The following is a 27,475-nucleotide window of genomic DNA, read 5'->3' as shown; positions in this document are numbered from 1 at the left end:
AATGGGCTTCTGCTGGCCTTCCCCTGCTCCTGTGTCACGCAAATACAGTTCGGATCTGCTGCTTCCTCAGGTAAGCAGTGACTCCAAATTTGGCAGGGGTGGGTGGGGAAGGGGAGGGTGGCGGTTGGCTTATAACTGCCCTAGAGAATTGGTAGTGGCTATCAAGGTCCAGGCCCTGACCTGGGGAGGCACCTCCACTTGACCCTGCAGGGGGGAGCACTTGTGACCCTACCCACTTGGGACCTTTACCCACTGGCCCAGGAAGGACTGAGTGGAGGCTAGGACCCCAGGGACAGCTTCACCTCTATCCTGACCCTCTGTTTGGCTGCAGCAGATCCAAACACGATGCTTGGGTTGGTGTAGACCGCGTGGGCAAAATGAAAGATGCAGCCAAAGCAATCCACTCTGACCTGTCCTCCTCTTTGATGGAGCCATTGGTAAAGAAATACTTCTTTTCCCCCTTAGGGTTTATGAGGAACAGAATGGTGCAAGGACATTGACGAGGCTGTGTGTGAGCCTAATGGGGTGATGATGACCCCGACGAACTAGAAGGTGCATGCCTTCATGAAGAGGAGCAGCCTCCATGTGACCCGGGCATTCCTGCCATGTGGAAAGAGGACCCAGGATTACCAAGCTTCCACTTTTTCAAGAGAAGCTGGGCATCTAGGTTTTAATGTGCTATCTCCCTATGTAAAAATATCGGCAACCCATTGCTTAGGGGACACAGCTTCTGTTAAGGGTGATAGAAACATTTGGAAATGGATAGTGGTGGTAGTTGAACGTGATGAATGTAATTTAATGTCACTGAATTGATGTAAAATGTGAAAAATACTGAAATGGCAAATGTTTTATTACATATTTACTCACTACAATTAAAAAAAATGGCAACCAATTCAAATTTCTGAAACAGTGTTGGGTGGACTGGTCACAGCCTGTGGCTCACCAATTTGCACCGTCTGCGCCAAGAGAATGGTCTCTGCTTGTCTCTTGTACCAAGACAGGCAGGAGAGGGAGGAGGGAGGCACTGTCTGCCCTGACCTGGGTCCCATGTTCTCCTCCTGCAGCCCAGCTCTCATTCACTTGTTCCGTTTTCTCCCAACCAGCGGCTCTGCTGACCCTTGCTCGCTCCGGGGCTGGGAGGCTGCCAGCGGGCCCTTCATAGCTCCGACAGCTCTCTGAGCCAATGCTGGCAGAGATGGAAGGCACAGTCCATTCACACATTGTCCACGTCTCTGCTCACAGCACCTGGGATCAACTCTTCAGTGTCTTGGCATCCAAGGACAAGTGGCGATTCTTTTCCATGGGCTAGAGCAGGCCCTTCCCCCTCAAAACCACATGCCCCAAAGCCTAGATTCCAAGCCTTGAACAGAACATGCGCCCTCAGCCTGTTGTCATGGTAGTCCACCTCCAGGCACAGATGATGTGTGGGCCTTAAAATACCAGAGTTCAACAGAAAGTGAGTCACAGAATGGAATAAAAATTTAGAGAATGGGTATCCCAGAACCCTGCTTTATTAATCTCACCAGCAGAGTGAGTCCTAGTATCACTGGGCCAATATTTTGCCATCTTGTCAGACATGTTAAAATTAGGTTGGACAGCCTCACCATCAATAAAAGCAGTTAAAGCTTAATTTATTCCTAAAATACACGTTCCCCAACTCTGGATACCCCAAAAGGTCAAAAGCAGGTAACAAGCCTTTCCTGCCAGCCTGTAGCTGCTGCCTCGGCCCATCCCTCTCCCTGAAGCCCATGTTTATCTGCAGCCCCTTCTTTGTGGACCCTTGGCACAATGGACAAACCCTGCCTGTCCAGGCTAATGCTGACCCAAGAGCATCCACTTCCCGGAGTTGGACAGAGAGTGCCAAGTCTGGTGCAAAGATCCTGAACTCAGTCATACCCTTTTTCTACCACTGAAAACTGAAGCCAGTTGCCATCGAGTCGACCCCAACTCAGCACAACCCCATGTGTGTCAGAGTTGAACTGTGCTCCATAAGGTTTTCATTGGCTGATTTTTTGGAAGTAGACTGCCAGGCCTTTCTTCTGAGGTGCCTCTGGGTGGACTTCAACCTCCAACCTTCTGGTTAGCAGCCAAGTGTGTTAACCGTTTGCACCACCCAGGGACTCCGTTGAAAGGGTCCGATATACCGACTTCCTGTGGCAATTCCCCAGGAGCTTGGGATCCTGCCTCTGTGCAGAGTCCCAGCCCACTTCTTCAAGGACACCACACTCACACTTCCTGGAAAACCATTTTAATTAGCTTACACAGGCGGCAAAGGGGGAGGTGCAGACGCCCGGCCTGTGGCTGTGCTTTAAAAGCAGCCAGGTCTCCCTCCCAGCTTCTGACAGGATTAGCAGCAGCTCTAGGAGGCTCTGCGCCTCCGACAGCAAGGGAAGAGGAAAGTCACCCCCAGAAAGCCAAAAAGGGAGGCAGGGAGGCTGTGAATGCTTGGTGGGCTGCAGACGAGGGTGGGCGGAGTAAGCCACGCAGGAGGCTCACAGAGGCACTGCCTGGCAAGGCCTCTGGCCCTGGGCTGTGCTTAAGGCTGGGGTCAGGCAGAGCTGGTAGCCACACAGAAGAGGTGAGAGGTCTGGCCTGCAAGCCCCAGAGGAAGGGCAAAGGCACTGGGGCGGCTATGGACAACCCCTATATCGAACAAGGCCAGCCAGGCAGCTCAGGGGCCCTGGGCTCTCTGCAGGCCCCCATCTCCGCCAAGCCCAGAGGCATCTCCCAGGCCAGAATCAGAGCCAAAGCCCCATTCCCAGCCCCACCCCACAGCAGCCTGCGGATGTGGGGCTGGGTCAGTGTGGGGACAGGACCACCCTCAGCTCAGTGGCAGTTCTGACAGCTGGGGTGGCAAGGAATCCCATTCACCCGGCAGCGGCAGCCCCCACTGGTGTCTCCTGGGCCCTAGAGCATGGGGGAGGAGAAATATGTCAGGTGGTGCAGACGGAATGCCCCATGATGCCCCAACATCTCCCCAAAGCAGGCCACTCCCCGACTCGGGACCTTTGCTCCTGCAGATGCTTCCGCTCAGCCTCACCCCTGGTGAAGGCAGTCATCAAGGTGTTCTCTGGACTCCCGCCGCACCCCCAATTACACAGTCTCAGGCTGCCCACCCCTAGACCCAGAACAGGGACAGAATCTGCCGGATCTTTGCATATTCTAGCTGTGTCAGCACACTGCAGCGTGGAGAGGGAGGCTTCCTCTGCTTTCATCTGACTTAGCATCTGCCTGTACATAACGAGCCCCCAATTCCAGGGACACACCCCTAACAATGACGAAGAGCTCACCATGTGACAGGCACCCTGCTAAACACTTGTCTGACATTCAGCTCTGTCAAGAACCCTGAGACAGGCCTGCTATCATCCCCATTTTACAGATGTAGAAACTGAGACGGACAGGTGAGTAACACCCTAGAGACACAGCCAGTATATGCCAGCGCCACGGGCCCAGTCCACCTCTGACTCCAGGCGGAACCGTTACTCACTGTTCTCCAGGGCAGGAGTCAGCAAACTTTCTGTAAAGCACCAGACACTGCGTGTGCCTGCAGAGCGCAAAGGCAGCAGACACCACGTAACGAAGGAGTGTGGCTGTGTGCCAGGACAACTTTACTTACGGACACTGAAGTTTCAACTTCATATCATTTTCACATGTCACAAAATATTACTCTTCTTTCAATATTTTTAAACCAAAAAACATTCTTAGCTGGGTGGCCATACAAAAACAGGTGGCAGGGTGCATCCGGCCCCTGAGCCGTAGTTTTCCAACTCCTACTCTAGGGCAAAGGAGCACTGGTGGCACAATGGCTAAGTGCTTGGCTGCTAATTGGAAGGCCGGCGATTCAAACCCACCAGTCACTCTGTGGGAGAAAAGACCTACAGATCTGCTCCTATAAAGACTGCAGCCTATGAACCCTCATGGGGCAGTTCTACTCTGTCCTCTAGGGCCACTATGAGTCAGAATTGACTCGAAGGCACACAACAACAAGCCTAGGGCAAGGAGTCCCAGGGAGCACTGACACTTAAGCGCTCAACTACTAGCCGAAAGGTTGGCGGTTGGAACCCATCCAGAGGTGCCTCGGAAGACAGGCCTGGCAATCTGCTTCAGAGAGGTCACAACCTTGCAAACCCTATGGAGCAGTTCTACTCTGCACACGTGGGGTGGCCATGAGTCGGAATGCACTAACAACAACAAAAACCCTAGGGCAAGGCCCACAAGGACACCCTCCCCACACGCTCCCGAACTTTCTGCTCCAGGGGACTCACCCCTGGACCCCAGCGAGGGCCCTTGGTGACCCAGCAGATCTCGGTGTGGCAGAGGGTGCAGCGGATCCAGTCGCAGCCGTCCTTCTTCTGCACCACTATCTGGCACTGCGGGCAGTGCATGGCCTCACCCTGCTGTAACATCACCTGGGGCGGGCGGAGCGCATGCTGACCTGGGGCGGCCCCCACGCAGACCTGGGGCTGCTCCCACGCTGACCTGGGGTGGCCCCCACGCTGACCCCCCAGCCACCCAGCCCGGCCCAGCTCTCCCCACGACAGAGAAATGTGGTGAAGTCTCTCTTCTTATGCTTCTCCCCACAGGCCAACTGAGTCCAGCCTCCACGCCCTCATTCCTCACTCCACCTACTCTCCTAGCTGATCGCCTCCTGACTACCTGTCCAACCTCCAATCTGCCCTGGATGGAAGTGACAGCAGAAGGGGGGTCAGAGCTTCTGGGGAGGTGTGAAGCGCAGCCTTTCTGACCAGCCCCTCTCACCTAGCCCCCAGAACACAAGTCCCTGGTCCTGCCTCACCTTCAGCATCTCTGTCGTCTGCCGGGCGGCCACGTCGTTCTGAGCTCGCTGGGCCAGGTCATCCTGGTACTCCTTGCAGTTCATATTCTCGTGGATGGCCTGCAGGAAGTAGGGGCTTGGTGAGAAGCTTCCCAGGAGGTGGAGAAGCTGGGACAGGGGAGGGGCAGAGCAGGCATCTACATAAGCACATACTGCGTCCAGATGTAGTCACTGACAGGGCCCTGCATAGTAAACCAGACACCTATTTTACAGAAGATGACATCGAGGCCCAGGGAAGTGAAGCCAGGGTCGTCACATATAACATACACCTGTGTGTTCAAGCACTGATGCGCGCACAAACCTCCACCCACCTCTCCCCTAGGCCGTAGCCCCTCAAGGCTCTGAGACAGAGACTGTTCTGGCCACGTGAGAGACTGGGCTCCGGGCTGCCTAAGCGTTCCTTACATTTCTTCATGGTCAGCTTGGAAGTGATGGAGGCCAGGGCCCAGCCCGGGCTGAGGTTCAGGCAGGCTCAGTCTGTGTTAAGATCAGAGCGCGTTCAGGACAGGGGTTCAGACTTGGTCTGGGCCAGGGCTGGGGCTTGGTCTGTTACTGGGACTGCGGTCAATGAGACCAGAGCTAGGGCTTGGTCCAGTGCCAGGCTCAGCCCGGTGCTGGGACTCGGTCTGGGGTCAGGGTTAGGACTCAGTCTGTGGGGCCGGGGCTCAGTCCAGGGTCCGGGGACAGTATGGGGCTGAGATGTAGTCTGTGACTGGGGCCAGGGTCAGGGTTAGGACTCAGTCTGTGGGGCCAGGGCTCAGTCCACGGCTGGGACTCAGCCTGGGGCCAGGGCTCAGTTCAGGGTTGGGGCACAGTACGGGGCTGAGATGTAGTCTGTGACTGGGGCCAGAGTTGGGCTCGGTCCAGGGCCAGGGCTCAGCCTGGGGTCAGGGCTAAGTCCAGGCTTAGGCTCAGTGCAGGGTCTGGTCTGGCCCTCTTGATGACACAGCCTTAAATCACCAGGCCAGTGTCCCAGCTTCGCTCTCAGAAAAGCAAGCACTGAACTGCACGCTCTGGCAGGACTGGGGTGACCAGGCAGCATGGGTCCCCACCCCACCTTGCAGAGCAGGCAGTTGACGTGGAAACACACAGGACAGGTGAACTCGTTGACATCGTCCTCAAAGAAGCACCATCCTTTGCAGTCAGGGGTCTTGCAGTGGTAGCTGAGGGCACTGCGGTTTTCAGCAATGGAGACGCCTAGGTCCAGAAATCGTTGGTAATCCTCGGGGGTCAGTAGCTGCCAACAGACCATGTTCTTGTCACTCAGCACTCAGAACCCCTGATTATAGTGCCATCCTCGCCACTAGACATCCTCCAGGAAGACCCCAACGCATAAACTCCAACCCAGCCCCAGACTCTTTCTTCATGTAACCTTCACTGTGTTTAAAAACTCTATTAAAAAAATGAACACTTAACATCATTAGTCATTAGACAAATGCAAACCCACACCACAATAAGACACCAATTTACTCCCACTAGGATAGAAAAAAAAAACCAAAAATAAAATAACAAGTGCTAGTGAAGATGTAGAAAAATTAGAGCCCTCGTACATCGCTGGTGGGAATGTAAAATGGTAGCCACTGTGGAAAACAGTTGGGCAGTTTCTAAAAAAGGTTAAACAGAAATACCATATGATCTAGCATTCCACTCCTAGGTGTATACCCAAAAGAAATGAAAGCAGGGACTCAAACAGACACTTGTACAGCAATGTTCACTGCAGCACTATTCACAATAGCCAGAAGGCAGAAACAACCCAAATGCCCATCAACAGATGAATAGATACACAAAATGTGGTACATACATACATTTAGCTGCAAAGAAAATTGAAATTTTGATACATGTCACATCGATAAGCCCTGAAAACACTATGCTGGATGAAATAAGTCAGACACAAAAAAGACAAATATTATATGATCCCACTTATATGAAATAACTAGAATGAGTAAATCCATTGACCATTGAGACAAAAGATTAGTGGTTACCAGGGGGTGGAGAGAAGGGAGAAAGGGGAGTTAAAAAAAAAAAAAAAACTTCCAACAAAAAAAACCTTGGACCAGAAAGCACAAATAAGCAATGCTTGGGACCCATTCCACTCCAAGCGTATCTGAAGAAAGTAACATATAAGAAGGAAGACACACAGTGCAAAATGTTCCCTGGAGCATTACTTACAAAACTGAGAAACTGGAATTTATAAGAGAAGGAGTATAAACAGGATATATGCCATAGACATTTGTAATAAGTCTTTCAAAAATTTCTGTAGCAAAGTAGCAAAAGCTGCTGCATCTATGCTAGTTACCAAAAAAAAAAAAACAAACCCGTTGCTGTGGGGTCGATTCTGACTCATAGGGACCCTATACTAGTTACAGTGAGGTAAAAATCTTGCCTAAATTCTGTATCTTGATCGGGTGGTGGTTACGTGAGTTACAGTCGTCAGAACACATCCAACTGTACACTTACTTACAATGCGTTCATTTTATCATGTGCAAAGTATACCTTAGAAAGTTGATTTAAAAAGAAAAACTCATGTCTGCCCAGAGACAATGAAGCAAACAGGAGAAAGTGCAATTAGAGATTCCAGGGATGCCGGGGTATGAGTGTTTCTTCTTTACCCCTGCTCTGGCTCTATGTGGATTAGGCATGTGTTTTGTAAAAACAACCTCCCTGCATTACTCTGCCGACCCCCGCCCCTTTCTCTCTCTGCCACATCTGACCATTCTCTAAGGCTTGGGTCAACGCTTCGCCCTCTTAACCACTCTGCCACCCTTCCAGGGAACACATGGGCCCCACAGTCTCTCAGCACGAACTCTGGCCCCATCACAATGTCCCTCGGCACGGCTGGACCACACAGGAAAACCCAAGGTGCCAGACGCGCGACTACCCATCTCTCAGGGCCCCTCCAGGCCAGAGCGAGGAGGCCTCCAACCCCCTCAAGCATCCCGTCTCAGAAGTCCCATCAAATAGATAAAATGGGGCTGCTCTTGGTGAAAGGGGTGGGAGTCCCCAAAGTCCTGCCCCTTTAGTCTCCCCTTCTCCCCTAAAGCAGAACATCCTCTCAGAGTCCCTTGGGGCTCCAGGAAACACTTGGTGAAGTTGGGGGAGAGTCTGAGGAGAAACAGGGTCACAGGCAAGAGGCAGAAGTGACAGGGAGAAACAGGGGATCTTGTTACGTGTCTGTGGGCGACTCCCATTTGGACTTCAGCCACTTCCAACACTGCCTCCATGTTCTGGCCTGGGAATCCCAAGATGCCCAATTTTGGGAAGGCCACTTCCCAAGAGTTTAAAAATTATGACTCAAAAGGAAGGTGAGAATGGTTGCACTACTCGAAGAAGGTAATGAATGTGAGTGAATCGTAAAGGTAGAAATTGTAGAACTGGTGTATATTTTGCTGTGTATATTCACAACAACAACAACAATAAAATAAAATTAAAAAAAAAAAAAATCATGAATCAAGATTGACAGTCCACCTTACAGATGGGGGAATGGAGGCCCAGAGAAGGGAAAGGACTTGCCCAAGATCACCAGCAGTCAGGGTAAGAACATGATAATAGTGTCAACAGTAGAAGAAAATACACACGCACGCAGACATATATAGCACTGGGGTAGACTGCTGCATTCATGGCCCCAATTTGTTCATGCCCACCGATCCCACACCCTTGGGTTGTCCCCCTCCCACAGAGTCTGGGTTTGAGCATGTGACTTGCTTTGGCCAACAGCAAGTTGGACAGCAGCTAGCATGAAATAAGAAGAGGCTTGGAAAGTGGCTGTGCACAGGAGTTTCCCCTCTTGCTGCTCTTGGAACACAAAGGCACCCTCAAGTGAGCAGGCCCTGGCCAGCCTGCTGGTGGATGAGAACAAAGAGGAGAGAGGCCCAATCATCCCAACCATTGGAGCTTAGGCCCTCACAAACCAGTCTGTCCAAGCAGATCCACCAGCTGAGCCCAGGCAAGATCAGCCAGGCCCAGATCAGAAGAACCATCCACCTAAACCCAAGCCAAACTGCAGAATCATGAGCTAAATAAACCGCTGGTTTTTTTTTAAGCCACTGAGTATGTAGTGCTTTATTACACAATCAAAGTTAACTGATACACCAGCTTACACTGTGTCTGGCACTACTCTAAGTTTTTTACACAAATTCTCTCGTCTAATCTTTGAAACCCTTGAAATAGAGACTGACTCTAACCAAGATAAGAAAACTGAGGCACAGAGGGGCTGCACATCTGACTTGAGGTCACACAGCCAGGCCATCTGACTCCAGTCTCCTCTCTTAACCACTCTGCTGCCCATCCTTCATAGGAAGTTGTTTCTTTATTCCTTACTTCCTCCAGCTCCTGTCGTTCACTGCTTGGGTTCCCAGAACCCCACACAGAGAAGGTTTTTTTTTTTTTAATTGCTGTGCTTTAAGTGAAACTTTACAATTCAAGTTAGTCTCATACAAAAATTTACACATACATTGTTATGTGAGCCTAGTTGCTCTCCCTATACTGTGACAGCACACTCCTCTTTTCCACCCTGGATTTCTCGTGTCCATTCAACCAGCTCCTGACCCTCTCTGCCTTCTCATCTCGCCTCTGGACAGGAGCTGCCCATTGAGACAGAGAAGGTTCTTGATAAATGTCTGTTACTTGAGACCAGCTCCCCAGTCAGTTCCCGCCTGCCAGCTCAGGGCCCAATCCCCCGGGCCAGGAACATCCCACCCGCCCCACACCTTACCGCCCGAATCTCCCTCTCCAGCAGCTTGCCCGAGCACGAGTAGGTGTTGTCAATGAAGGGGCAGGAGACCTCCGCCTCCTGGCTGTTTCGGATGGTGCCCTGCAGGCACTCCCTGGGGGAGAGGGTTGGGATGGGAAGGTTAGGGTCATCCAAACTCGCCCACCACATGGCAATGCCTAACCCCACAGGCCTTTCTCAGCCACCACCAGCTAGGCTTCTCAATTCCCCCCCTTCCTGCCCACCAACCCCTCACCAAGGCCTCCACTTCTGCCCACCCTCACTGCTACCACCGAAGCCCAGGCTGCCACCATCCCTGGCCTGGTGACTGCAGTAGCCTCACCAGGCTCCCAGCACCCACCTTGCCCCTAGAGCCTATTCTCAACACAGCAGCCACAATCCTCCTCAGCGGCCTCCCATCCAGCCAGAAGAAACCAGAATCCCTCACTGTGGCTCACAGGTGCTGTGACCCGCTCCTCTGTTCTCATCTGTTACTACCTCCCTCCCATCCCTCTGTGCCTGGTCACCTGGCCTCCTTGCTCTCCTCAAATAGGCCAGGCCCACGCCACCTTAGAGCTTCCTCCCCTACCTCCACCTCCTTCCACTCTCTGCGCAAATGTTAACCCCCTAGGGACTTTCTACCCTGTAACACACGGGGTCACCAGGACTCAGAATCAACTCAAAGGCAATGGGTACAGGGCTTCCCTGACCATGTATCGGAATAGGTCCCCTGCTATTTTTATCATAATCCACTACTGCCTAGAATTTGACACAATTTACAACAATACCAATCAGTCGTTACTTGATTAGCATCGGCCTCCCCACTGGAATGGAGGCTCCAAGAGGGAGGAACTGGGCCTTTTTCGTTCACTCCTGGATCCCCAGTGCCTAGCAGTTCCTGGCACCCAGGGCTGCTCGACAATGTCTGCCGTAGTGAAGGAGCACGTGTTCTCAACAGCCCGGGATAGAAGGACATGAGAGGAGGCTCAGAGCGGGGCAGGATGCAGCCCAGCCAGGCGGTGGGAGTCCGCTGCGTGGGCCTGGGTGGTGCAGGGTGGTGGTTAAGGGCGCAGGCTCTGGAGCCAGAGCGCCTAGGTTTATGTCTGGCCTTCTCCTCTCAGAGGCTGTGTGGCCTTGGGTAAATTGCTCAGTCTCTCAGTACCTCACATTCCTCATCTGCAAACTGCAGGAGAATAGAGCCTACTTTGCAGGTTTTTGAGGGCGGGTAAGCGCACAGGGCCCCATCCACTTCTAGCCCTCGGTAAAGGAGGGCTGGGGCAGACGCTGCACTTCTAGGGGTGGTACTGGGGGCCGCACCTGCAGAAGGCGTGCAGACACTCCCGCAGCACCACTGCCTCGCCGGGCCCGAGCAGCGAGTAGCACACGGGGCACTCGGTAGGCTCGGTGTTCAGCACCAGGCTCCTCTGATCCAGCTGGACGTGCTGCAGGTAGTTCCCCTCTTGCTGCTGCTGCTTCCGCTGGGCATACGGGGCGGGCCGTGGGGCGGGTCAGCCAGGGGGCAGCACCAGGGACGTGGTCAGGGGCTGGGGCTAGGTCAGACCGGGAGGCGGGGGGCAAAGCTGGGAGAGATTCAGGATCCCCGGGCAGTGGCCAGGCCGTGGGCAGGAGCAGGAGCAGGAGCGGCTGGTCTGGGAAGAGTGGAGCCAGGCCAGGCAGACAGGCGGCAAAGCCAAGGACAAGGGGTGGAGCCAAGGGCAGGCAACGGGCTGGGAGAGGTTGGATTGAGGCTGCAGCTGGGGTTGAGACAGGAAGGAGGAAGGGAAGGATGGTGGAAGGGAAAGGAAAAAGGCCAGAGCCCTAGTGGGGAGTCAGGGGCAGCAGGGGCTGGGACCAGGGGATAGGGGTGGAGCCAAGTCAAGGTTACAGAGCAGGTTAGGGGTCGGGAGTGGGGTGTCAAAATTAAGAAAGAGAATAAGGCAGGGGAGGGGAAGGAGTTAGGGCCAAGATTGTAGATGGGACCAGGAGTGAGGTCATGGCCAGAGCTGGGCAGGAGCAGGGCTGGGCCCAGGGGGAATGCCGGGGGAGATGAGGGGCATGAGATCAGAATGGGGGAGCACTCAGGGTCCGGAATTTGTGTAATCAGTGTGCATGTGGCGATCGGTGCACATGGAGAGGCAGGGCAGAAAGCGGCGTCAACCACCCAGGAAGCCATGAGACTGGGATCAGGGTCACAGGTCAGCGGCTGGGCCATGGCCAGAGAGGGAGCCAGTGAGAGTCAGTAGTGGCTGGGTCCAGGGTGAGGTCATGGCCCGATGGAGCAGGAACTAGGTCACAGGCGATGAGGAGGTGGTGAATGGGGGTCCAAGCTTAGAGTCAAGTCCAGGATGTCAGGGTCACAGGCAGCGACACTTGTTTGCGTAAAACGTGTGTATTTCAAAGCCCGTTGGAGCCACAGCTCATGTGGGGGTGGGGCATGTGAACCCTGGATGTATGTTGGGGAGTCTCAGTCAGCGACAGGATGAACTCAGGTAGAGGGTGGGGGGCAGTCAGTGCAGGGTCACCGTCAGGGGTGTGGTCATGAGGAAGCAACGGCATGTGAGGTGTTTCCCTTCCTGGCCTAAGTCTCCCCAGTCCAGTCTCCAGGTGTTTGTGCGGGGACTTCCGCACCCACCTGCTGGTATTGACGCAGTGCCTCCTCCTCGCTGGCCAGGCGCGCTCGCTCCTCCTCATCGGGCTGGTACGAGGCAGGCACCTGGTAGGCCTCCGGCCGCGCCCGGCAGCACATCTCACAGCCGGGCCGTGTGGGCTTGTTGATGAAGGTGCACCCCGGGCACTGCCAGCCCACCTGAGAGCAGAGCAGCTGTGAGGGGCGGAGCGGGCTGTGGGGAGGGCGGAGGGGGTTGGGGGAGGGCGGGGCGGGCTGTGGGAAGGGGCGGAGGGGGTTGGGGAAGGGGACGGCCACGGAGGCACCTTACCAGCGGGGGCTCGGGGGCAGCTTCTGGCTGTCCCCGCCCTGGCTCCTGGGGCACCCCGGGCTTGGGGGCAGCTGGCTCCAGGGGGCCCCTTGGCTGCAGCGTGAGGTCCTTGAAGCCCAGATCTGCAGAGGTGAGTGAAGAGGGTGGCGGAGCCAGGCGGCCCATATCACCTGCTCCCTAAGCGGGGTTCACACCCCTCATGGAACCCACCTTCCACTCTTTCTCTCCTGCCTGGAGGTGTCTCCAGCTGTCCTGCCAGGTGGGCTCAGACGCCTGCTGAGCACCTTGGCTCCCAAAGGTCAGAGTCCCTACTCCACCTATGAATGCTCCTGTGTCCTTTGGGCTTAAAAATAATGCCCAAAAAAACAGCCTCCTGTGCCTCAAAAGTACTGAATCTGAATCTATTCATGAGGAAACATCAAACAATCCCAAATTGTGGGGCATTCTACAAAAATAAACAAAAAAGCCGGCCTGGACTCTTCAAAGTATCAATGTCATGAAGTCAAGGGAAGTCTGGGGAAACCAAAGATTAAAAGAGACTACAGACGCATGAGAGCTGAATATCATGTCTTTTGCTATAAAGGACATTAGTGAGATAATTAAGTAAAATTTGAATAAGAGCTGTAGATTAGAAACAATGTTAACTTCTTCAATTAAAGCTTTTTTTTTTTTGGAAATACACACTGAAATATTTAGGAGAGAGGGACCTCATGTGTAAAATATACTCTCAAAATATTTCATATATGGAGAGAGAGAATGATAAAGCAAGTATGGTAACATGTTAATATTTGGGCAATCTGGGTGGAACGGTACATGGGAATTCTTTGTACAATTCTGCCACTTCTGTAAATCTGAAATATTTCAAAATAAACTTTTAGACACTCTTATTATTATCATATTCCATTTGTAGGTTAGGAACCTGAGGCACAGAAACAGGAAGGGGCTTGTCCAAGGCCACGGAGCTGGTCAATACCAGAGCCAGGACTGAACTCAGCCCCTCTTCCCCCTGCTGGTTGTTCCTGAAATGGTCTCCGGAAATGACTTCCTCCTGAGGTGTCTTATGTCCTCTCTTCCCCACTGTGAATAAAGTCTTCCGGGTGAGGCCCTGACTGACAGCCTGTGGGCTCTGCCCACTCTTGCCCTATGACCTCAGGTGAGCCGTGGCGGGGGAGTCCCCTCTAGTACTGTGTTGCTCAGGAACACAGCCTCACCTTCCAACATCCGCAACTGCCGCTCCCGCTGCAGCTCCTGGGGATTGAGTGAGGTGTTGCAGGCTGACAGCAGATAGAGGAAGGCACTGTCCCCATCCTGCCGCACCCCATGGGAGTGCAGGGTTTCCTGGTCTCTTGTCAACCGCTGCCCAATCACCCACCTCTGCAGGGCTGGTGGGAAGCCATAGTCCAGGAATACCTGGCAGGGGGCACCAAAAGAGGGTGAGTGGGAAGGGAAGACCAGAGTGGAGAGAGGTGGAAGCAAAATGATGCACTTCTATCCTGCTGTTTCCCTTCAGCCCCTTCACTCACCATGTCCTTGAGGGAAGCCATTGTCATGTCAGGGCGCACTGTGAGCCAGATGGTGACGGTGTGCATCTGAGCATCCTCCACGCTCACCCACAGCCTGTGGGGAGGAGTAGAAGTAGGGCAAGGGCTCTGGTCACAGCTCCAAGCTCAGCCACCAGCTATAGACATGTATGTGTTTGCACACATGTGCATCCACATGTGCGTACAGGCACATACATCACACCCCCAGACTGGGTTAGGGGTCTCCCCGGGTTCCCACATCCCTGTGCTTCCCTGTTTATTAGAACCCATGGCTTACACCCCTCCAATGGCTCTACCAAAACCAAACCAAACAATGTAAATGGACTAAATGCTCCAATCGAAAGGCAGAGAGTGACAGAATGGACAAAAAAAACAAGATCCAACTATATGCTGTTTACAAAAGACACACCTTAAACTCAAGGACACAAATAGGTTGAAAGTGAAAGGATGGAAAAAAATATTCCATGCAAATAATAACCAAAGGAGAGCTGGGGTGGCAATCTTAGTATCAGACAAAGTAGACTTTAAAACAAAATCTGTTAGAAGAGATAAAGATGGACATTATATAGTGATAAAAGGGTCAATTAATCAAGAAAACTTAAATCATAAATATATATGCAGCCAACATCGGGGCACCTAAAACACCTATAGAATTGAAGGGAGAACTAGATACCACTATAATAATAGTTGGAGACGTCAATATACCACTTTCAATACTGGAGAGAACATCTAGAAAGAAGATCAACAAGGAAACAAAGGACTTGAATGACACTATAAACCAATTAGACTTAACAAACATATATAAAACATGACACCCAAAAACACCACAACATACATTCTACTCCAGTGCACACGGATCATTCTCCAAGACAGACACATGTGAGACCACAAAGCAAGTCTTGATAAATTTTAAGACTGAAATCATACAAAGTACATTCTCTGGCTACAAGAGAGTGAAGCTAGAAATTAGTAACAGAAAAAAACCTGGAAAATACATAAACATATGGAAATACACAACACACTATTAAACTACCTATGCGTAAAGGAAGAAATAAAAAGAAAAATCACAAATTTCCTACAGTCAAAAGAAAATGAAAGCACAACATACCAAAACTTACGGGATGCAGCAAAGGCAGTATTCGGAAGGAAACTTACAGCAATAAATGCCTACATGAAGAAAGAAGAAGGATCTCCAATCAACAGCCTAACTCAATAACTCTAGGAAACAAGAAAGAGAAGAGCAAACTAAGCCTCAGTGTACCAAAAGAAAGGAAATAACAAAGATCAGAGCAGAAATAAATAAACAAGAAAAAAAAAAAAAGAATCAATAAAACTGGAAGTTGGTTCTTTGAAAAGATCAATAAAATTAACAAACCTTTAGCTAGACAGTCAAGGAAAAGATGCAAATAACCAAAATAAAAAATGAAGAGGCAACACTACAACTGACCTGACAGAAATAAAGAGAATTATGACAGAATATTATGGACAATTGTACAGCAACACACTGGATAACCTAGATGAAAGGGACAAATTCTTAGAAGCACACAACCTACCCAAACTAACTCAAGAGGAAATAGTCTCAACAGACCCATAACAAGTGAAGAGATTGAATCAGTAATGAAAAACCTCCCAACAAAAAAAAATTCTGGACCAGATGGCTTCAATAGGGAATTCTACCAAACATTTAGAGGAGAATTGACATCAGTACCGTTTAAACTCTTCCAAAATATAGAGAAGGAAAGAATACACCCTAATTCATCCTATGAAGCAAACATAACTGATACCCAAACCAGACAACATCACAAGAAAATTACAGGCCAATATTTCTTATGAATATAGATAAAAAATCTTCAAGAAAATACTAGCAAACAGAATCCAACAGCATATTAAAAGAGTCATATGTCATGACCAACTGGAATTTATTCCAGGAATATAGGGATGGTTTAACATTAGAATATCAATCAAAGTAATACTCCACATCAATAGAACAAAGGAAAATAACTACATGATTATCTATATGGATGCAGAAAAAGCATTTGATAAAATCCAACACCTTTTCTTGATGAAAAACCTAAAGAAAATTGGAATGGAAAGGAAATTCTTCACTATGACTCGGGCATATATGAAAAGCCAACAGCCGGTATCATACTTAACAGAGAAAGACCAAAAGATTTCCCCTTGAAATCAGGGACAAGGGTGCCCGCTCTCATCACTTCTATTCAATATTGTATTAGAAGTCCTAGCCAGAGCGATAAGACAAGAAAAAGAAATAAAAGGTACCCAGATTGGGAAAGAAGAAGTAAAATTATCTCTATTTGTGCATGATATGATCCTATATATAGAAAATCCCAGAGTCCACAAGAAAACTTCAGGAGCAATAGAGGAATTTAGCAAAATTGCAGGGTACAAGGTCAACAAACAAAAATCAGTTGGGTTCTATACACCAGCAATGTGAAATCTGAAAGGGAAATCAGGGAAACAATTTCATTTTCAATAGCATCTGAGCAAATAAAATATACCTACTCCTCACTTCCCCCACGCATCTCTCAGTCTGGCATGCTGTGGGGGCTTGCATGTTGCTGTGATGCTAAAAGCTATGCCACCAGTATTCAAATACCAGCAGGGTCACCCATTGTAGACAGGTTTCCGCTGAGCTTCCAGATTAAGACAGACTAGGAAGAAGGACCTGGCAGTCTAATTCTGAAAAGAATTAGCCAGTGAAAACCTTATGAATAGCAGTAGAACATTGTCTGATGTAGTGCCAGAATATGAGCCCCCCAGGTTGGAAGACACTCAAAATATGCCTGGGAAGAGCTGCCTCCTCAAAGTAGAGTTGACCTTAATGATGTGGATGGTGTCAAGCTTTCAGAACCTTGATTTGCTGATGTGGCATGACTCAAAATGAGAAGAAATATCTGCAGACATCCATTAGAATTGGAACATGGAATGTACAAAGTATAAATCTAGGAAAATTAGAAATCACCAAAAATGAAATGGAATGGTAAACATTAATATCCTAGACATTAGTGAGCTGAAATGGACTGCTATTGGCCATTCTGAAACAGCCAATCATATGGTCTACCATGCCGGGAATGACAACTTGAACAGGAATGGCATTGCATTCATCATCAAAAAGAACATTTTAAGATTTATCCTGAAGTATAATGCTGTCAGTGATAGGATAATATCCATACGCCTACAAGGAAGACCAGTTAATACTATTACTTAAATTTACACACCAACCACTAAGACCAAACATGAAGAAATTTGAAGATTTTTACCAACTTTTGCAGTCTGAAATTGATGGAACATGCAATCAGGATGCATTGATAATTACTGGTGATTGGAATGCAAAAGTTGAAAACAAAGAAGAAGAATCAATAGTTGGAAAATACGGCTTTGGTTATAGAAACGATGCCGGAGATTGCATGATAGAATTTTGCAAGATCAATGACTTCTTCATTGCAAATACCTTTTTTCACCAACATAAATGATGACTATTCACCTGGACCTCCCCAGACAGAATACACAGGAATCAAATCAACTACATCTGTGGAAAGAGACGATGGAAAAGCTCAGTATCATCAGTCAGAACAAGGCCAGGGGCTGACTGCGGAACAGACCATCAATTGCTCATATGCAGGTTCAAGCTGAAACTGAAAATTAGAACAAGTCCACGAGAGCCAAAGCACAACCTTGAGTATATCCTACCTGAATTTAGAGACCATCCCAAGAACAGATTTGAAGCGTTGAACACTAATGACGGAAGACCAGACGAGTTGTGGAATGACATTAAGGACATCATACATGAAGAAAGCAAGAGGTCATTAAAAAGACAGGAAAGAAAGAAAAAACCAAAATGGATGTCAGAAAAGACTCTGAAACTTGCTCTTGAACACTGAGTAGCTAAAGCAAATGGAAGAAATTATGAAGTAAAAGAGTTGAACAAAAGATTTCAAAGGGTGGCTTGAGAAGACAAAGTAAAGTATTATAATGACATGCGCAAAGACCTGGAGATAGAAAACCAAAAGGGAGCAACGTGCTCAGCAAGCTAAAAGAACTGAAGAAAAAATTCAAGCCTCGAGTTGCAATACTGAAGGATTCTACAGGGAAAATACTCAACGACATGGGAACCATCAAAAGAAGATGGAAGGAATACACAGAGCCACTATACCAAAAAGAATTGGTCAACATTGAACCATTTCAGGAGGAACATATGATCAGGAACCAATGGTACTGAAGGAAGAGGTCCAAGCTGCACTGAAGGCATTGGCTCCAGGAATTGACAGAATACCAACGGAGATGTTTCAACAAACTGATGCAGCACTGGAAGTGCTCACTCGTCTATGCCAAGAAATTTGGAAGACAGCTACCTGGCCAACCAACTGGAAGAGATCCACATTTATGCCTATTCCCAAGAAAGGTGATCCAATCAAATATGGAAATTATTGAACAACATCATTAATATCACACGCAAGTAAAATTTTGCTGAAGTTAATTCAAAAGTGGCTGCAGCAGTACATCGACAGGGAACTGCCAGAAATTCAGACCAGATTCAGAAGAGGACATGGAACAAGGGATATCATTGCTGATGTCAGATGGATCCTGGCTGAAAGCAGAGAATACCAGAAAGATGTTTACCTGTGTTTTATTCACTATGCAAAGGCATTCAGCTGTGTGGATCATAACAAACTACGGATAACAATGTGAAGAACGAGAATTCCAGAACACTTAACTGTGCTCATGAGGAACCTGTACATAGATCAAGAGGCCGTCGTTCAAACAGAAAAAGGGAATACTGTGTGGTTTAAAGTCAGGAAAGGTGTGTGTCACGGTTGTATACTTCACCATACTTATTCAATCTGTATGCTGAGCAAATAATCTGAGAAGCTGGACTATATGAAGAAGAATGGGGCATCAGGATTGGAGGAAGACTTGTTAATCTGCATTATGCAGATGACAAAACCTTGCTTGCTGAAAGTGAAGAGGACCTGAAGCACTTACTGATGAAGAGCAAAGACTACAGCCTTCAGTATGGATTACACCTCAACATAAAGAAAACAAAAATCTCACAACTGGACCAAATAAGCAACATCATGATAAATGGAGAAAAGATTGAAGTTGTCAGGGATTTCATTTTACTTGGATCTACCACAAACAACACCAGGAAACAGGAGTCAAGAAATCAAACGATGCATTGCATTGGGCAAATGCGCTGCAAAAGATCTTTCTGAAGTGTTGAAAAGCAAAGATGTCACCCTGAAGACTAAGGTGCACCTGACCCAAGGCATGGTGTTCTGAATTGCCTGATGTGCATGTGACAGCTGGACGATGAATAAGGAAGACTGAAGAAGAACGGACGCCTTTGAATAGTGGTGTTGGCAAAGAATACTGAATATACCATGGACTGCCAAAAGAATGAACAAATCTGTCTTGGAAGAAGTACAACCAGAGTGCTCCCTGGAAGTGTGGATGGCGAGACTATGTCTCACGGTCTTTGGACAGGTTGTCAGGAGGGATCAGTCCCTGGAGAAGGACATCATGCTTGGTAAAGTGGATGGTCAGTGAAAAAGAGGAAGACCCTCAATGAGATGGAGTGACACAGTGGCTGCAACAATGGGCTCAAGCACAATAACAATTGTGAGGATGGTGCAGGACCGGGCAGTGTTTGGTTCTGTTTTACATAGGGTCACTGTGAGTCGGAACTGACTGGATGGTACCTAACAACAACACTCCTCACTTATTGACCATCTCATTATCTGACATTTCGCATTTACGACAAGAGTAAAAAATCTACTATCTGGCTATTTTGCGCATTACCAATGTATGTCTGGTAGTAACAAACACCAAGCTGCAAGGTAAGAGTAATGTTGGCTGTGATGGTTAAGGTTATATGTCAAATTGGCCGGGTCATGATTCCTAGTGGTTTGGCAGTTATGTAATGGTGTGATTTGGAAGTTATGTAATGATGTAGTCATCCTCCATTTTGTGATTTGACGTCATCCTCCATTTTCACATAAGGCCAATTTTTGCATAATGACCTGGTCTTGGGAACCTAACCATGCCGATAAGTGAGGAGTGGGTATACCTAGGAATAAATCTAACTAGGGAGGTGAAGGACTTATAGAATGAAAACTATAAAACACTGCTGAAAGAAATTAAAGAAGACTTGAATAAACGTAAAGATGTTCCAGGTTCATGGACTGGAAGACTCAATGATGTTAAGATGTCGATATTATCCAAAGCAATCTATAGATTCAACGCGATCCCAATCAAAATTCCAACAGCCCTCTTTACAGAAATAGAAAAACTAATCCTCACTGAGTCAGGCACAACTAGATAGTGCCCAGCTACCACCAGCTACTGCTCTGACAGGGATCACAACAGAGGGTCCTGGACAGAGCTGGAGAAAAATGTAGAACAAAATTCAAACTCACAAAAAAAAAAGACCAGACTTACCGGCCCTAGAGTATGGCCCCTGGATATCCTTTTAACTCAGTACTGAAGTCACTCCTGAGGTTCACCCTTCAGTCAAAGATTAGACAAGCCCATAAAACAAACAATACACATAGCTCAACCATGTATACGAGAATAATGGGCACACCAGCCCAGGGCAAGGACTAGAAGGCAGGAGGGGACAGGAAAGCTGGATGAACAGAAATGGGGAACCCAAGGTAGAGAAGGGAAGAGTGTTGACATGTTGCAGGGTTGGCAACCAAGGTCACAAAACAATATGTGTATTAATTGTTTAATGAGAAACGAATTTGCTCTGTAAACCTTCATCTAACGCACAGTAAAAAAAAAAAGAAAAACCAATATCTTCATCTTTACACAGAATGACAAGAGGCCCCAAATAGCTAAAGCAATGCTGAAAAAGAAGAACAAAGTAGGAGGACTCACAATTCCTGATTTTAAAACATACTATACAGCTACAGGGGCTCTGGTGGTGCAGTGGTTAAGAGCTACATCTGCTAACCAAAAGGTCAGCAGTTTGAATCCCCCAGCCTCTCCTTGGAAACCTATGGGGCAGTTCTACTCTGTCCTATAGGGTCACTGTAAGTTGGAATCGACTCGATGGCAACAGTTTTTTTTTTCTTTTTAATACAGCTACAGTAATTAAAATAGCCTGATACTGGTATAACAACAGACACACGGACCAATGGAATAGAATTGAGAGTCCAGAAATAAACCCACACATCTACGGTCAACTGATTTTTGCCAAGGGTGCTAAGTCCATTCAATGGGGAAAGAAGAGTCTCTTCAATAAATGGTGCTGGGAAAATTGTATTTCCACATACAGAAAAATGAAACAGGAACCATGCCTCACGCTATACACAAAAACAAATTCAAAATGGATTAGAGACCTAAATGTGCAAACTAAAACCATAAAATTCTTAGAAGAACAAGCAGGGGCAGTGCTGTCAGGCCTAGCTTTCAACAATGGATTATCTAATATAATAACAAAAGCACAAACAGCAAAAGTCAAAAGAAATAAATGGGACCTCATAAAAATTAAAAACTTTTGTTCATCAAAAGACTTTATCAAAAAAGTGAAAAGACAAGCTACTGACTGGCAAAGTATCTTTGGAAACCATACATCTGACAAGAATCTAATAACTAAAATATATATATATAAAACTTCAACAACCTAACAACAAAAAGACAAATACCCCAATCATAAAATGGGCAAAGGACTTGAATAGACATTTCACCAAAGAGGACATTAAAATGGTCACCAAACACATGAAAAGATGCTCAGCATCATTAGTCATCAGAGAGATGCAAAAAAAAAAGTTTAGCATCCACTTTCTCCACACAAAGTTTTTGAAGTACAAGAAACAAGAAGAGATGACTCTAATGCAAGAAAATGGGAGAAAACGAAAAAGAAACTGAAAGACAACTGGATCATAACCCTTAAAATGTCCTTCTTCTAGCAACAGTGAAACATATAAGCGCGTGCAATTTCCATTCTTGCTTCCATGCGGAAGACCTGGGTTCACTTCCCGGCCAATCCACCCCATTACGCAGCCACCACCCATCTGTCAGTGGAGGCTTGTGCTGAACAGGTTTCAGAGAAGCTTCCAGATAAGATGGACTAGGAAGAAAGGCCTGGTGATCTACTTCTGAAAATCAGCCAATGAAAACCTTACGGATCACAATGGTCCAATCCGAAACCAATCATGGGGATGGCAGAGGACCGGGCAGCGTTTCATTCTGTTGTACACGGGGTTGCCGTGAGTTGGAGGCCAACTCAACAACAGCTAACAACATTTATTCTACAGTGAATACTATTACCATAATGAAAATACTGCAAATGCTATTTTAGTGAAGTTACATTTTTAGAATCTACCTAGAGGCAAAGCACAGAAGCCTGAATTATACTTAGAAAACAAAATTTAAAATCTATTCCCTAAATACTAACAATAACAACAACAACAAAAACACAGCTGCAGCCCTCTGATACAATGTCATCAGGATCGGTTAGTCAGAAAATTGGTGAAAGTGGAGAAGGCAAAAACATTGGCAGATGAATCTTAAACATTAAATTTTAACTTACAAGCAATGCACGTTCACTGGCCAACGTCTAGGTAATAAAAGCCAACGGCTTTTCTTAGAGTGTAAATCTGCCGACTGGAGTTTCCCGTGACCTTTTTTGTATGAACCACATGCATAATGCATCGTCTATGATTTCCAGCTTTTTTAAAGCGGAGTAAACACTTAGAAACACTCTCAAAGCATCTGAGTACAGGACTCTTCTGGACTTTAACCATATTTTTTACAACTCTCTCACCCTAAAGTACACTCAGCTGCTAACCAAAAGGTTGACGGTTTGAACTCACCCAGTGGCACCACGGGAGAAAGACCTGGTGATCTGCTCCCATAAACATTACAACCAAGAAAACCCACGGGGCACTTCTAGTCTGGCACATGGGGTAACTGTGAGTCAGAATCGACTCGAGGGTACCTAACAACAGCACCCTAAAGTAAAGTTTTTTTTGGTGACTTGCCTTTATCTTGTCTTTCTAAGCAATCCACTTAGTTCTCTGAGAAACAATTTCCTTTTAGCACTCAGGTTTTATTAAGTAATGTAACAACTAATTAAATTATTACAATAACAAGTACAACTGGTATAAACAGGTTAGGGAGCAAACTCAACCCACTGCTGGTAAGCATCAGCTCTGCTGGTGAACACTGAGAAGAACAAGCTCTGCTGGCCCAGAGCCTCTCAAAATGCAGATTCTGATTCAGCCTACCTGAGGTGGGGCTGCTGATGCATGGACCACACTGTGAGTAGCAAGATGCTGGCTGATCTTGTACACCATGCTGTGGGTAGCAGTATGTTCTACAGAGGAACCTACAGTACCAGTTAATTTGGAGGATCAAGTGGAGGTCAACTAGGATACTTAACAAGAATCAGGAAGTCAAGAAAAGGAAAGGTGGGAGATGAGTATGCTAAATTACTCATCTTTTGTAGCAAGAAGTCCACAGGTACTGTCTTATGTTGATGTATCAAGAAACTGGTATGTAAGTACTTTATTTAAAAATCAAATGGCCAGTTGATCTACAGATTATTTCAATACAATCCCTATCAAAATTCCAGCTGACTTCTTTGCAGAAACTGACACGATGACCCTAAAATTCATATGAAAATTCAAGGACCCAGAAGAGCCAAAACAATTTTGAAAAACAAAGTTGGAGGACTCACACTCACTACAAAGCTATAGTAGTCAAAACAGTGTGGTATTGGCATAGGGCAGACCTATGGATCAACAGAACAACAGAATAGAAATGAGAGTTCAGAAGTAAATCCTCACATTCAGGTCAACTGATTTTTGACAAGGGTGCCAAGATGATTAAGTGGGGAAAGAAGCCTGTTTGCAACAAATGGTGCTAGGACAACTAGATACCCACATGGAAAAGAATGAAGTTGGATCCCTACCTCACACCATATATAAAAATGGACTCAGAATGGACCAAAGACCTAAATATAAGAGCTAAAACGATAAAATTCTCAGAAGAAAACAGAGGCACAAATCTTCATGACCTTGGATTAGGCAATGGTTTCTTAGATATGCCACCAGAAGCACAAGCAACAAAAGAATACAGATAAACTAGACATGATCAAAATTAAAAACTTTTGTGCTTCAAAGAACACCATCAAAAAGTGAAAAGACAACCCACAGAAAAGGAAAGAAAATATCTGCAAATTATATAGCTGACAAGGGATGTGTTCTAGAAGATATAAAGAACTATTATTAACTCTTACAACTTAATAATAAAAAGACAAACAACCCACTTAAAAAATGGGCAAAAAATCTGAGTAGACAGTTCTCCAGAGAAGATACACAAATAGTCAATAAGTACATGAGAAGATGCTCAACATCATTAGCCAGAAGGGAAATGCAAATCAAAACCACAATGAGATACTACTTCCACCCACTAGGATAGTTATATAATTTATATACATATAAATTATATAGACAAATATTAACATTTTACCACAGGAGAATGAGAATGATGAAGCAAAGCAAATGTGGTAAAGTGTTAATATTTGGAGAATCTGGGTAAAAGGTATATGAGAATTCTTTGCACAATTTTGCAACTCTTATGTAAGTGTGAAGTATTTCAAAATAAAAAGCTAAAATTTTAAAATAAACACTAGCTATTATTATCATCTCAATTTTCAGGATAGAAAACTAAGGCACAGAGATACGACGTAACTTGTCCAAGGTCACACAGCTGGTAAATGCCAGAGCCACGACTGAACTCAACCACTTTTTACCACACCAGCTATTCTCAAAATGGTTCCCTGAAATGACTCCCTCCCAGGAAGCAGCAGTCAAGAAATAAAAGACATAATGCCCTGGGCAAATCTGCTGCAAAGACCTCTTTAAAGTTTTAAAAAGCAAAGACATCACTTTGAGGACTAAGGTGCGCCTGACCCAAGCCATGGTATTTTCAATCACCTCATATGTATGTGAAAGCTGGACAATGAATAAGGAAGACCAAAGAATTGATGTATTTGAATTATGGTGTTGGTGAAGAAGAGCGAATACACCATGGACTGCCAGAAAAACAAACAAGTCTGTTTTGGAAGAAGTACAGCCAGAATGCTCCTTAGAAGCGAGGATGGCGAGACTTCATCTCACGTACTTTAGGCGTGTTATCAGGAGGGACCAGTCCCTGGAGAAGGACATCATGCTTGGTAAAGTAGAGGGTCAGCAAAAAAGAGGAAGACCCTCAATGAGATGGACTGACACAGTGGCTGCAACAGTGGGTTTAAGCATAATGATTGTGAAAATGGCACCAGACTGGGCAGTTGTTCTGTTGTACACAGCATCACTATGAGTCAGAACCTATTTGACGGGTTTTAATAATAACAGGGAGTCTCACATCCTCACCTGATGTCCTGTGATGGAGCGACCTCAGGCTTCAGTTGCACACTTAGGGGCACCCTTCGTTCCGCCAGCCAGATGGCACACTGCATGGCCACCTGCTCATCCCCACCGGCCACTGCCCGGCTGAGGCTCAGGGCCATCTCCTCTGCTGAAAGCCAGCACAGCAGGAGCAGGTTAGTACTAGGGTTTATCTCTCAAGAGCTGGGGGCGAGGGAGTAGGGGAGGAGGTGATCCTTTGTGCATGCTGCTTCCTCTCTTCTCTTCCTGAAGAACTCCTACATACCCTTCAGCACCCAGCTTAAAACTCCCTTCCTCTGGGAGGCCTTCTCAGACATTTTCCACCACTCCTCCCCACCCCAGGCTCAGCTGGGTTCATTTTTCCCTTTATACTTCCATTAATTTATCCCACAAGCATTTGTTGAGCTTCTACTGTGTGCTGGCCTCTGTCCCAGGAACTGGGATTCCGCAATGACCAAGATAAACAGGGTCCCTTTCTTCAAGGACTTCCCAGCCCAGTGGGGAGAGAGTTAACAAGTTTAACACCAACAACACAAAGTTCAGTTTGTGATCCATGGTCAAAAGGAGATAAACAAGGTAAAGAGATCAGGGAAGGCTTCTGGGAGGAGATAATATTGAAGCTGAGACCTGTAGGAGAAGGAACTGGACATGTCAAGTCTTAGGGAAGACTTCCAGCTGGAAAGAACAGCAAGAGCAAAGGCTTTAAGACAAGAAATGGCTGGACTAGAACAAAGAAGCCAGAGAGGTCAGCGAAGCCACCAGGCGTGTAGGCTGCTCAAGGGCTGTGGGTTTTGTTCTGAGAGCACAGAGGAGCAGGGGAGAGTTGAGGGTAGGCCAGTGGCAAGACCTGACTTGGGTTCTACAAAGCTGAGTGCAGGAGCCAAGAGGGAAGGCCAGGAGACTCCCTGGTACTCAACTCAGCTGAGGTCTGTCTCCCCACCGCAGCAGGGAGGTCTCCAAGTTCAACGTCCTGTGTCCTCTGGGAGCCGCCACCCGGATCTCCGCACAGAGTGGCCCAAGGAGGTCTCAGGATCGGCAAGTAAATGAATAACAAAACGCCTCTGGAAGCCAGGGGGTCCCGAGGGAGGAAACGGAGGGGCAGATTGGGAGAGGGAAGGCCCTTGTGGGAGAGGGGCCCACCTCCGAAGTCCCCCAGCCGCCTTCCGTCTGTGCCCACCTTTTTTGGTCTTCTCGTCCATCTGGCGCGGGTGGGCCCATGCCCCCAGGCGGGGGCTGCGGCTCCTGGAAATTGCTACCTCCGGGTCACCTAGGGGAGGGCGGGCGACCAGGAACAACTCAGCCCCGGTTGGGTGGCCTCCGGCGCGGCCCGAGCCCTCTCTGGGCCGCGTTGTTCCCGGCAGCAATCGAGTCGCATCACACGACCCAGGAACCGGAGATCCGGCCTGGGATAGGGCACGGGTCGGGACCCCACGTGGGAGGGTGAAAGAGCAGGGGGCACCGATCCGGGCCCGGACGGAGCGAAAGAGGAGACGGGCAGGCCCGTGGAGCAGGGCTGGCCCGACACCACACTGCGGGGCGCCCAGAGCCCCCAGGGAGGCCCCCACTTCTCCCTGCAGGAGCGGCCCCGCGCCCGGGATTCCAGCCCACCTCGCTCCCCTCCGCGGGAGGCCCAGCCATTCCGGAGGCAGAGGGAGCAGCTTTAGCGGAAGAGAAAGTGAAAGTGGCGGCCCCGGAAGTGGGGCGGGACGGGGGGAGCGGAAAACTGTCGACCGATCCGGGACCTTGAGCGGCCCACCGGCGGAGGCGGAAGCCTAGGCCGTCTCTGGTGCCCCCAGCCCCGCCCCGGGGTCTCGGCGGTTCCAGGTGCTCAGTCCCCTGTCCGAGCGACCCCACTCTTGTCTCCAGAGACTGATCCCCGACTCCCTGACTCCCACTCACCCGCCCGGTCGCGCTCGCCGCGCCAAGGTAGGAGGAGGGCAGGGCGGGGCGGGGGGACCGGCAGGGAGCGCGTACTCCGAACCCGGGCGACACGGAACCAACCTCCGCGGCGTCCGCACTCCCTAGCCCCTAGGACACCG

The 27,475-nt window shown here is 48.2% G+C and overlaps 1 protein-coding gene across 8 annotated transcripts; it reads right to left on the bottom strand.

Annotated features, from left to right (window-relative positions):
- Nucleotides 1-372: 372 nt before the first annotated feature.
- On the bottom strand, nt 373-27,137 carry RBCK1 (RANBP2-type and C3HC4-type zinc finger containing 1). Of its 8 annotated transcripts, none has more exons than XM_023725494.1 (14): nt 27,045-27,085; nt 26,614-26,703; nt 26,354-26,497; nt 25,422-25,566; nt 14,002-14,095; nt 13,690-13,888; nt 12,479-12,600; nt 12,175-12,348; nt 10,860-11,020; nt 9,546-9,657; nt 5,892-6,071; nt 4,796-4,894; nt 4,266-4,409; nt 374-2,907 (listed from the first exon to the last, which is right to left on the bottom strand). In XM_023725494.1, exons 4-14 carry the CDS (start codon nt 25,556-25,558, stop codon nt 2,827-2,829), a joined length of 1,503 nt encoding a protein of 500 aa, XP_023581262.1. In that variant the 5' UTR covers nt 25,559-25,566; nt 26,354-26,497; nt 26,614-26,703; nt 27,045-27,085; the 3' UTR covers nt 374-2,826. The 8 variants fall into 8 exon arrangements, with proteins under 8 accessions (XP_023581282.1, XP_023581262.1, XP_023581269.1 ...); XM_023725501.1 differs by having other exon boundaries at nt 25,422-25,563; XM_004370485.2 differs by lacking the exon at nt 26,354-26,497 and having other exon boundaries at nt 27,045-27,137.
- Nucleotides 27,138-27,475: the final 338 nt, after the last annotated feature.

Source organism: Trichechus manatus, unplaced genomic scaffold (genome assembly GCF_000243295.1).
Source record: "Trichechus manatus latirostris isolate Lorelei unplaced genomic scaffold, TriManLat1.0 scaffold00008, whole genome shotgun sequence".
Classification (NCBI taxonomy): domain Eukaryota; kingdom Metazoa; phylum Chordata; class Mammalia; order Sirenia; family Trichechidae; genus Trichechus; species Trichechus manatus.
This window is presented reverse-complemented; position numbering and strand designations above follow the sequence as displayed.

Bases quoted from the DNA above. Each gene is read 5' to 3' on its own strand.
- RBCK1 (XM_004370485.2), bottom strand. From the start codon at position 26,635: ATGGACGAGAAGACCAAAAAAG. The intron at 13,889-14,001 runs GTGAGTGAAGGG...GCCCCCTGCCAG, and splicing joins TGGCTTCCCTCAAGGACATG to GTATTCCTGGACTATGGCTT. The intron at 11,021-12,174 runs GTGGGTGCGGAA...CCGTATGCCCAG, and splicing joins CACTGCGTCAATACCAGCAG to CGGAAGCAGCAGCAGCAAGA.